The following is a 12,500-nucleotide window of genomic DNA, read 5'->3' as shown; positions in this document are numbered from 1 at the left end:
CGCAATCGCGGAAGCTGTCGAGGAGGAAAAAGAAAAGAAAAAGTATGAGTGTTTGCGATTATTTGCAAAACAGATTCCAAAGTTTGATTATGTTATGGTGTCCCTTCCCTGGTGGTAGGATATAGCTTTTGTTTTCGGAGTATTTCATGACAACAATATCGGTGGAGATGACAGCGGTAATCATAGTTATGATAATAATGGTAATGATGATAGTAGTAATAACAGTAATAACAACAACAACAACAACAACAATAACAATAATAATAATAATAATAATAACAATAATAATAATAATAATGATAATAATAACAATAATAATAATAATAATAATAATAATAATAATGATAATAATAATAATAATAATAATAATAATAATAATAATGATAATAATAATAATAATGATAATAATAATAATAATAATAATAATAATAATGATAATAATAATAATAATAATAATAATAATAATAATAATAATAATGTGTATACATTGTGACGAATATAGGAGGTAAAGGGAACACGGGCTGTGGGAAATACTTTTATTCCTGACTAGTTTCGCCTGAGTGTCTTCTTCAGAGGAATAGATTTTGAAGACAGGTTGGTCAATATATATATATATATGACATAACAGAGGAACGTGGTAATGTGTCAGGTTGACGACGAGTGGGGGACCAACCTGACACATTACCATGTTCCTCTGTTATGCCATATATATATTGACCAAGTTGACTTCAAACTCTATTCCTCTGAAGAAGCCACTCAGGCGAAACTAGTCAGGAATAAAAGTATTTCCTTCAGCCCGTGTTCCCTTTACCTCCTATCCAATAATAATAATAATAATAATAATAATAATAATAATAATAATAATAATAATAATAATAATAATAATAATAATAATAATAATAATAATAATAATAATAATAATATTAATGATAATCATGATCATTATGGTGATGGTAGTAATAATGACGATGATAATAATAATGACGATAATAATAACATTAATGACGATAATAATCATAACATTAATGACAATAGTAATAATAAAAGATGTACAAGTAATATTGGAACTAGAGGCACAAGACGGGAGTTCCACAAGTTTATGGGTGAACTTGAATGAAACTGTGTCGTTCTGGCTCACTCCACCGGCGATTCTTATAAACTTAGTCAAAGGTGTTTTCTAAATCCACTAAAACTAAACACAAAGGCCCTTGATACGCGTACAAAACCTGCAACACAACCGACTTTTTTCCGGTACGCGAAACCTAGACTTCACCTAAAAAGTTAACTAATCAATCTCCAGTTTATTTTTTCTGAATGAAAATTGGTATCCTTATGCTACGCTGGGCGTCGTATGTAGGATGATCTTGGCATCCACATTTAAAAAGTTTGCCCAACTCCGTGCAGGTCTCAGGGCGGGGGATCCCAATCCCTTCGGCCGATGTGCCCCGGCCCGACCGAGGACGGTGGCGGAGCACCCCGCGAATGGGCTAAGTGATATCGGCCGACTGCTGGTCCACGGTGGCCTGGGGCAAGATCTAAGAATATAAGGTCTAACCACTTCCGACCGAATTTCTAGGGAGTTGGCGCAGCGGGCCCGTGAACGTCACCTGGCTGTTCAAAGTGGGGTTAGCGGGTCCTATAGCTGTCAGTTGAAGCTGGTCCGTCGTTCGAAAATAACGTCGCCTTCGCTCGCATCGCTCCACGCAATTAGTTATATTCTGACAAATATTATATAAAATATATATATAAATATATATAAAATATCATAGTTCCTGTCTATATATATGAATATATATGATATATGATATATAATATATATATATATATAATATATAAAATATTATAGTTCCTGTCTTCCTTAGCGTTTCACAGTTTTCTTCAGTGTATCACAAAGAGAAAATGGACTCAGCCAAATGACGTCAGAAGCTGCGCAGAAGAATTCTAACGGTCTGACCTGTATATTTAGACCTTGGCCTGGGGTAGCCCGCGCCTTTCGGTCGACGCGCCCCGGCCCGGCCGCGAACCGTGGCGGAGTGTGAAGAGCCTACACCAAGGAGACGCGTAGTTACGGCTAACGCCGTCATCTTTGCCCCAAGGTCTAAATATATATATCCTTAGATCTTGCTTTGCCCTATTATGCTTTTGGACTGTTCGGTCAGTTAACAAGTACTGCTGGAAATCGGAGAGGAGTGCGGGATTCGAACCTACAACTATGCGAATACAAGACTAGTATGCACTGATAAAACATGTCGAAAAAGACCTTACCTCATCTTAGATAATCTTAACTTACCAAACTAATTTCGAACTATATTGTATTCAATTGTTTCCTTCCAGGTTAATACTTTGTGTGAAAATATCTTCAAATAAATTTTTATCAATTCCCTTTAAATCCTTAAAGGATTATTAAATCAAGCCCCGAGTGTGTGTGTGTGTGTGTGTGTGTGTGTGTGACTTCAATGTTTTAAGCTGTTTACGTATGCTTTGTTTCTCATATACGGTAGTTGTGTGGCTCGCCGCTGTAATCTTTAAGGCGTTATTACACCGGATTAATAACCCCCATTCCCCGACTGTTGGAGCAGATTTGCAGCCCGCAGTTTTCAGGAAGGAATCTAACATGCTGGAGAGAAAAAAAAAAAAAAAAAAAAAAAAAAAAAAAAAAAAAAAAAAAAAAAAAAAAAAAAAAAAAAAAAAAAAAAAAAAAAAAAAAAAAAACAGCACATCAAATGACATTCTGTGTATTTTTGTTGAGAAAACAAAACAGTTTGCCATACTGATTTCACGGAGGAAAATCTTCTGGAGGTGGACGGTACCGCCGATTAATCAAAGGTCGGAGGAAAAATAGCCCAGTGTGATAACCAGTGAAGTTTAGAGATCATACAGAAACAGAAATGTCCAAGAGTGGATAGACTAGTGATCTATATGATAAGCTAATGATAGCTGGACTTTCGAAGTAAAAAAAAAAAAAAAAAAAAAAAAAAAAAAAAAAATCGCGCCATCAATACTTAGACAGGTCGTTAATGATAATCACACCATGATTCATGGTCTTCATATAGTTCATGATGGAGTGCTATGACTGTTCTCTTGGCTGGTTTTCATTTAAAAATTGAATCAGCCTATGCACAGAACAGCGATTGGCACCGATAAGACTGTAAATGATTTCTTAGAAATATACTAAAGAGTCCATACGTCGTGGTTTATTACTAGATATTCTACCAAATCAACCATAAGTATATGCCTCTGTTTCTTATATCACATCCATGTACTATTTGAACTTGTTTATTTTATATTTTGTATATAGTAAAGGAAGTTGTAGAGTATATTGACAATCACTTTTTAGGATAATAACAACGATTTGAATAAATTCTGTAACACGTGAGACTGGTGGGATAGGTAAGTAATCGTTGTTGTAATCCCAAAAAGTTAAAAAGTAATACTCATTATACTATACAGTGCTTTTACTACATACACACATATACCAAAGTCTTTTTCCCCTTACACGGGGGTAGCCAAAAATAAAAAGGCATAGGAACCACTACCACCCATTCCATTTCCTATATATTCCACTCCCTTCCACCCTCCTCCCTCTCTCTTATCTTGGCACCTACATACAGAATATAAAAAAGCAAACAGCACAAAGATGGAAAATAAGAGAATGCCAGACCCTGAACGGATTCCTTGTACCGCACAAGCTATAGTGATTATATTATCAACTGCAGAGATAGGATGGAAAAAAGTAAAAGCATTTTAAAAGGTTCAGTAGGTAAACACAGTCATTGACGTTAACATTACAAGAGATCTTACAATTGAAGAATCAACGTTCGTTCTAAGAAATATGAAACTAAAAAAAAAACGACTGGTGGGTGGCGTGTGGATAGACTTTCTAGAAAGAGGCAGGGACAGAAGTGATTTTTTTTTTAAGTACGTGTCCACATCTAAAAGCTCACAGACACTACTCACTGTGTATTTGTGCCGTCTTACTTCCGACATTCACTGCACTAGATAGCAGTGAATTCATATAACAATCTTTGGAAATAAACTCTCCGACCGGGATTCGATCCCGCGCTTGAGCGGCCGGCTTGCTTTTTATAAGACGCTCAGGCGAGGGTTCGAATCCCAGTAGGAGAGTTTGTTTCCAAATGTCATAATGACACAAAAATATAACGATTTAATTTTCGTACAGATCATAAGATATAATTTCTTTACCCTCTATAGAGGCGCCACTTACGCATCATACCTGTAATGTGTCCTAAATTTTTGGAACATACGTGGAAGAGTGGTTAGCGTGTTTACTTCATAAGCGTGGGTGACAGGTGCGATTCCTGAGATGGACCTCAAAGCAATTGCTACTGTCGCGTTTCGCCTTTCGCCTAGTCACTATGACCAACCTGATTCCACTGGTGTGTGTGTGTGTGTGAAGTACACCCATCATCTTACTGATAATATTATATTTATTACCGATATAATCCTATATATTTCTCTATCTGTTATTGATATAATCTTATTTATTTTCTCAGGGGGAAGGGATCTGTAACATTCGTCAAATCGCCATAATTTCAAATTTGCAATGAAAATGTCTTTCATTGAGAATGTTCTAGAATATATTAGATACTCTTAAATTCCGTAACTTTTCGTTATGAATATTAGAGACTTCCGTTTTTTTAGATTTTTTTCTTCAAAAGGAGAACTATTTGTACAACACTTACACAGGCTGTTGGTTTTCCCGTTGTTCTCTTCCTTGCGTCGCCACGACTCAAGTCTTGATAAACGGTTGTCGACGTCAAGCTGCAGAGAAACACCTCATTGATAATAGTAATGATAATGATAATAACAATAATAATAATAATAATAATAATAATAATAATAATAATGATAACGATGATAATAATGATAATAATAACAATAATAATAATAATAACAATAATAATAATAATAATGATAATAACGGTGATAATAACAATAATAATAATAATGATAATAATAATGATAACTAATTAAATTATAATAAAGATAGTAATGATAATATGATAAGATTAGTATGGCAATAATTTAGATAAATAGATATCAATCTGAATTAACCTCTTTCGAAGCTTTTTTTTCAGTCACCACAAACTTATCCTAAGTGACCATAGTTTTTTTTCTTTATATATTATTACCTCCGACGAGGCAAAAAGAAATATGAACGAATTTTGAAAAAGGGTTTTGGATTTTTTTCTTTATCTACATATAATGAAAACAAGTATTTTCTATGCAAACGTGGAAAGTTGCCGTCCAAGACTACTTATGCTTTTTTTATCATGCGCTGCTGCGACAGATAACTGTGATTGAGTACTTCTGAATAGGGTAAGTGATAGACAAGTCGAGCTCTCCAAATACGTCTATCTATACATTAGTTTAGCTTATTCAGTAATCTATTTATCTATTCATTCTTTTATTAGTTTATTAAATTTAACCACTTCTATAAATGGAAACCAACTAGTGGTATCAAGGTACCAGTACTTGAGTGGTACCAATTTACGCGGTAAAAAATATAGTAATAAATAAATAATAATGAATGAATAAATAAATAATGAGATTAATCAATACATTCTTTAGTGCTAATACGACAACTATTGTTTGACAAGAGTTTCTTAACAAGTAAACTAATTATAAGGTGGTAGAAAAAACATTGTGTGTGTGCGTGTGTATACGTACTTGTGTGAGGCATGCTTTCCTCAGCGAGTTGCTAATAAAGAGAAAGAAATGCATAACAATGACAGTCGACTTGAATTAATGTGATAGATAAATAATTCGATATACTGCTAATTAGTCGACAGTCACAAATATGCAGATTAAAATCACATCACAAAAATCAACTTTGCCGTAGCTATGTCGGATTCACTTGAGGAGAAGCTATATCTTGTATATCTGATTACTGTTTTACGCCATGTCCCCTAACAGCGTTTCTGGGACACTCTAAGATTTTTTTTTCTTGTCATTCTTCCATGTCAAACGAATCCGAAATAGCCCTGTTGTCCAAAGGATTGTGGGTATTTGTAATGTGAACATACTGTAGTTGTACACCATATGGGTGAGGTCTGAGACAATTACATTGTATTAAGCGAAGCAAAGCCAAACACAGAAAACGACGACGACGACAACAAACACTCAATTCCTAAATTTCGACAACAACCTTGCAGTGTTTGTACTTCATAGATGGCGCTAGTGTTACCCCTAACAGATGATGATACAAATTTACACTAGAATTATCACTATACTGAAACAATCACAGAAAAGAAATGAACGTCTTGTGAATACTACAAGGTTGTCGACGAACTTCACAATCCAGATATAATCGTACTTTTGCGGATGCCTGCAATGGAAGCAACACAATTATGCTGATATGTCTTTCGTTGGTAGAGCATCAGTGATTTCTTTTTGTTACAAAAAATAACTTCTGTTATAAAAGAATTGTTATTTCAAATAACAACGAAGGTGTCCGCAAAAGTATATCTTTAACAAAGCAAAGCAATGTACAGCACGTCAATACGGCACATACATCACACCACTCAGCCATACCATTAAATTTTTGTCCAGACTCCCCTCCAACATTCCACTAAATACCACTAAATAGATCTACAATTTCACAAACACAAATTAGCCTCTACGGACCAGAGTCATACAGGATTCTTTTATGCTTAGAGACTAATTTCCTCTTGCTATCCTCCCTTTCTGGTACCAGATTCAAATCTCTCCTTGATCACCTTTATGACTCCTGGGTAGTACTTACGAAATACCTTCGTCATTTCGTAGCAACACACACACACACACACACATACACACATGTGCACCTACAAAATATGCACAGTGACCTACACATTTGTCCACCAGAGCTATAGCAACATCTCACACACAAACATACAAGAATAAAAAAATGCGTTGTTCAAACAGTGATACATATAGAATTATTGAGACAGGACTGAACATACACAGTGAAGCATATCCGTTTCCAGTATTTTCACACGGAATAGCAACAGTAAAACATACAAAAGCTATTGAAACGAAAACAGGCGCACAGGAAACATCCGTATGTAAAAAAAGCATATGACGGTGAACACAGCATTAGGACACATGGAGAGAAAGGACACAAGCACGCGGAGAGTACACGCGGGGAGTACGCACACGTAAAATGAACGGTACACACAGAAAGAACACACTCAGAGGCTAACCATATACTGGTCTTCCAGGTGGAGGTTTAGAGTCTTGTTGATGTTTACTAGTTTATCTTCCATAGGGAAGAGGATATTCATGATGGCTCCGCTAAGGTTCCTCTCCAGCTCCTTCACCTTCGTCAGATTGCCAGAAATCATGTCCATCTCCTCGGAGGTGAAGCTGCTGCTCTGCGCCCGGATCCTCAAGTCGTCCTCCACCTTCCCGAGTAGGATCTTCAGTTCCTGATGCTGCTCCTGGACAGTCTCCTGCCGATGGCGAAGTCTTCCTTGCTCATCCCGAAGACCTTCCTGCTCGCTCCGGAGGTCGCCCAGTTCCCTTCGGTTCGATTCTTGCCCACGGCGGAGACTGTGTTGGGCGACTTCGAGCCTGTCTGCAGTCTTGTAAATGTTCTGTACGTCCTTCATGGCGGCGTCTGTGCTGGCCAGGGTGTGATTCATCTTCCCGCTTACTGCCTCAAACGATTTCCACATCTTCGGCAAAGTCTGGTTCACCACGGTGTCCACATCAGCCTGGAGCGCACGCAGGGAGGCGCCGTACTCCCTCGTCCACTCCTCCTCCTTCTCCTGAAGTAGGTGTATGTGGAAATTGATCTCCCACCCAAATGGGTTGGTGTTCATGGCACCCATCCTGTACATGCTTAACGAGGACCTCTCTTATCACCCTTTGCACGCGCGCGCACGCACACACACACACACGCACATTCACGCACGCACACACACACGCACGCACGCACACACACACACACACACACATGCACATAGACACACACGAATGCACACACACAGAAAGTCGCACATCAGCACACCCCTCCACCTTATGTCACACTACTTTCTCTCACCTGCTCTCCCCCAACTCTCCTCCCTTCTCGCTCAATCGCTTCCCCAATGCCGCTCCGCCTTCCTCCATAACTTGGCTTCCTTTCCCCCTTTCACCCCTCCACCCAGCCTTTAGTTAAAAAGTCCTTTCTTATCTACTCACTACCAACAAAGCCACACCTTTCCTCCCTTGCCCCACCTCATCCCTCCCGACATTCTCACCATCATACTCCTAAACTCAAAATCGCCCTTCCCTTTCAACGAGAGATTCATTTTCCAAAGATTAAAAATACATTGATAAATAAAACAAATCTGGAACAGTTATGTCTGTGATCCCAACGAGTCCTCTGAAGGCTTCTGCTTTCGGTTTTCAGTCTGGAGGAAGACGGAAGGGTTTTGCCAGGTGGAGGGTCTATGTCGTCTATATTGTAGAGAACATAGTCAGGGCCGTACCATAAGAAAAAACAAAAAACAAAAAAAAACGTCTGGCATTGCTTGGCGGAAAAACGCCAATAATTCGATTTGATTTTTTTTATTATAATTATCAGCCCCTATCACTAATCGCCATTCATCCTCAGAATAATTCATTCTTCTTCATTAAATGAACTAATACACATTGGTTCCTGACCATCACCAGGCGACCAAACGTTAGGCATTATTTTTTTATCTTTTATGGTACAACCCTTAATATATCTCCTTCTGGAATGTGACAATATTGATACAATTTAAATGTCAAACCCAAAGTATTTGATTCAGCCGAGTGATGATACCACGACATGTTCCTGAGTTCATCTCAAGCTGAATAAAATTGTCTGAACACAGAGGCCTATATACAGTGCGCCGTTATAGCGAATCAATTAATACATGCTATGAATACAGCCTAGGTACATCACAAATCGCGGGTATAGTACCTGACCGATGGTGAGTATAGTGCCTGACTTGGATTTTTTTTATTTTATTTTTTTTATTTATTTATTTATTTATTTTTTCAAAATATCGACAAAATACCCATCCATGAGCACAACAACTACCACGGCGCCCGGTCATGAGCATTGCACAATCATTCCCACAATCCAAGTCCAACGCCAATAGATGGCGTAGGTGCTCGAATGGTTAAAAATAATCTTTCTGTTTAGTCCAATGTGCTTCGACACAGTCTAGATCATAAATAGAAGGTTCAATAATGTAATGGGCATAAAATACGTAATGCTCAGTCATGGGCACAGGATCTACAATGCTCATTCATGGGCACAGAGTCTGATTCCTGAGAGTGATATAATTTACATTTTGTGAAACATTTACATGTGAGCACCATACCCATCTGTGGACAAAGTACCTAATCTTTAGCATAATACAGGAACACGGATAAGGAAAGAAGAAGGCATTATTTCATGGGGACAGACAAGCGTGGTGACACATTTCGTATGCAACACAACATCAACGACATACAGTTAACGATAAACACAAACACTGACGAAAATACAAACACTTTGTTGACGAAAACACAAACACTTTGTTAACACTGACGAAAAACACGAACAGTGGCGAAGTACACGAACACAAAGGCAACATTGACAAGGAGAACAGGCGTCACTCCGACAGTTAACACAAAACACACGATACACATGGGGTATTGGCCACATTAGTTTTACGCAGTCATTATTTTAGTGATTTCAGTAAAATCCCTACGGATCAGATTCATGCAACATTCTTTTATGACTTGAGGCTCATCTCCACTCAAATATGAATGCTGATCACTTTTAACTTCTATCATCCATCCTATATATTATCTTCCACCTTGACTCCACCTCTTCTTGGAAATATTGTCCCCAAAGATAGACATGCATCCACAACATTATATAACATCACAGACATCACACTATAATGAAAATTTAAATTCACATACTCAAGCGAAGCGACACGGACAAATTACACAAGCTAGTCAGGTCTTGGGCAGGAACCGCAAGTCTCATCTAATACCAGTGTAAATCTTACATGGCAGTTGAGGCTACAGTGACTACACACGCTCAAGCACATACCTTTTTGAGATCCGTTTTCATTGCCGCTACCTTCTCCTGAAAGATGAAGGGTTTGTTTCAGTCTATGGCATGACAAGATGTTTCTGATATGAGCAAGTCAGCTATTACAGAAAGGGAGGTGGGAAACATGGACAATGTGTTGTTTGTACGGGAGAGGTTGAATGAAAGAATCTCGCAAAATTGTACAGGTATATTGGAATCCCTATTCATTCACCTGCTGTGGGTCGGTGGTAGCACTCGTGTCTGTTAACCTCACAGGGATTTCGGACACCTGTCCGAGTCCTAGTTAGTGTGGAATAGTTAGGGAGGGCATCTACTCGGTGTAATACCTTCTGAGGTAACCAGGCCAGTGTACGTACCTCATGCCGTTTGTCGAGGTCCTGCATTCGGTCATTTGCTGACGTCACATCGCTTTTGACTTTGTTAATAACCCAGTTGAGTCTATTGTTCTTGTCATCTTGCTCTTGAAGGCGACTCTGTTTTGTGGACACAACACCGGCATGGGGCATGGGCCAGGAACGGGAGGCGTAACAGGAACGGAGGAACAGAAAAGAACAACGCTAATGACAAAGTAGACATAGGTAACATTGAGGGAGGCACAGGCCGGAAGAAACATAGTAACATGGAACAGGAAGAATTAGGATTCTAGTCACTACTGGGCAGTGATGGATGTGCATCCAGGACTTAGCTAAAAAATCATAGAGGTCTCCATTAATACAAAGACTGAATATACTACTTGGTCAAAGAACACAAGGGGTTAGGTGCGTGTTATCTAGCATTTGCACAAATTATGAGACACAACATAAGATGGAATAAAAGTAATAGGACTTGTGGCCACAATGGACAGTGTCTGACTAGGCCTCTGTAAGTCGACATGCAACATAACACGAACCTCATGCAAAGCAAAGACAGAAGAAGCATTCTAGCTGTTTACTGAAAGAAAACTAAAATGATACGTAAAAGTGCCCTGGATAGAATATAAAGTAAATTTGAAAAAATGCAAGCTAACTTTAGGTACAATAAAAAGCAATGTTGAAGCACAAGATGCTAAGTAAAACAAGCAGATTGATGCACAGCATAGCGCAGAGAAAACGCAGATCACCGCGTTGGAAATCGGACAGTGTTTGATGGAAAGTAGACATAATCCATGGCAGATGGTAACACTAGACAAAGCATGAATACATCAAGTCAACATCACAGTACTGTAGGGCATGTTGTTAGGCGGCCATGCGGATTGTTGGGCAAAATTAATGCACTTTATTAAATAATATACCTTTCGTTCTTTTCTTTCCTGAAGTTTCTGCACACACTTTTTTGTCGATATTAGAAATAGATAATTAGAAAAAAATGCAGATCACAAAACAGACCAGCCGAACAACATGCGATTTGTTGACAGAAAGCACTGAACAAGGCAAACGAAGTTTATGCTACATTTGATGCAGTGAAGATATTCTAGAACAGGACAAACAGTTTTTGTGAGATTTTGTGAATTTTTTTTAACTTTGTCACAAAACGGGTAAGCATGAGTGAGAGCAGCAGGAATCAGAGAGACTGGTCTAAGTAGCAGATGAAGCTAAAAGATTTTTTTTTTTTTTCCGGAGACGCCGTGGTCGTGGTCCTGTGTCGTACCATCATAAACCATAGCAGAGGGAGCGGTATAGGTGTTCGTTGAAGTACTGCTTGTCTTTGAGAGGCAAACTATCGTTCTTATGCACTGTAGAAACGTCTGTGTTGATGAATGTTGCATTTTTTTTTGTAGGAGAGTGGGGAGCATTTTTCGTTGCATTGATTTTTTTTTTTTTTACTACAGTATATTGTGTCGTAATTGAATGTCGATGGTTTGTGTGTATATGCAAGCCCACCGTGTTGAGGCATAACACGCGAGATGGACGTATTTCTCATAGAAGGAAGACGGTCACTTTGCTTTGTGTTTGTGGGATGAGAAGATAAATTACCACTGCGAACATCCGATCAACGACCTTCCGTTGTTGTCAAGTTGAAATTCTTTTTTCGTTTACAACGGAAATATATTAGATACTTAACAACAAAAGACATCTTTCCGGGGGGGTATTCCGTAAATCAGAATCAGGTGTCTGCAGTGGCACCCCACGAATGAGGATGTAATCTTTTGTGTCACAGTAAAACAATGAAAATCGATTCGTATTTTCGTCAGGGTAGTACCGAGCGAGAGTCGGTGGGAGTGCGGGGGAGGCGACAGGGGGTTTGGGGGTGGAGACTGAGAGAGGTGTCCGGAATGGGGGAAGGTAACGGACGATAAGGCTATGTCATGAAGACGAGTGTCGTTTTAGTCTTCTCCACCCCCAAATCAAGGGGTCCCATATCTGTAACATGGGAAAGAGCATATACACAGAGTTAGGAACATGTTATTTCTATGATGGAAATATGGACTAGATTTTCTTAGAGTCTGTTTTTCTTT

The 12,500-nt window shown here is 38.5% G+C and overlaps 1 protein-coding gene across 4 annotated transcripts in view; it reads right to left on the bottom strand.

Annotated features, from left to right (window-relative positions):
- Positions 1-12,500, bottom strand: part of LOC143024732 (uncharacterized) — a 47,946-nt gene that overhangs the window by 11,870 nt on the left and 23,576 nt on the right. For 2 of the 4 annotated variants that reach the window (XM_076183816.1, XM_076183814.1), the window contains 5 exons: positions 10,423-10,539; positions 10,064-10,099; positions 7,206-7,772; positions 4,704-4,782; positions 1-14 (listed from right to left, as the gene is read on the bottom strand). The exon at positions 1-14 is cut by the window's left edge and continues 197 nt beyond it. In XM_076183816.1, coding sequence (XP_076039931.1) covers positions 1-14; positions 4,704-4,782; positions 7,206-7,772; positions 10,064-10,099; positions 10,423-10,539 — 813 coding nt within the window. The remainder of the gene's footprint in view (positions 15-4,703; positions 4,783-7,205; positions 7,773-10,063; positions 10,100-10,422; positions 10,540-12,500) is intronic. The other 2 variants (XM_076183817.1, XM_076183818.1) reach the window with 2 other exon arrangements.

Source organism: Oratosquilla oratoria, chromosome 4, assembly GCF_046742065.1.
Source record: "Oratosquilla oratoria isolate Oo_2021 chromosome 4, ASM4674206v1, whole genome shotgun sequence".
Lineage (NCBI taxonomy): Eukaryota > Metazoa > Arthropoda > Malacostraca > Stomatopoda > Squillidae > Oratosquilla > Oratosquilla oratoria.
Note: the sequence above shows the minus strand (reverse complement) of the source record. Positions and strands in the feature narration are given on the sequence as shown.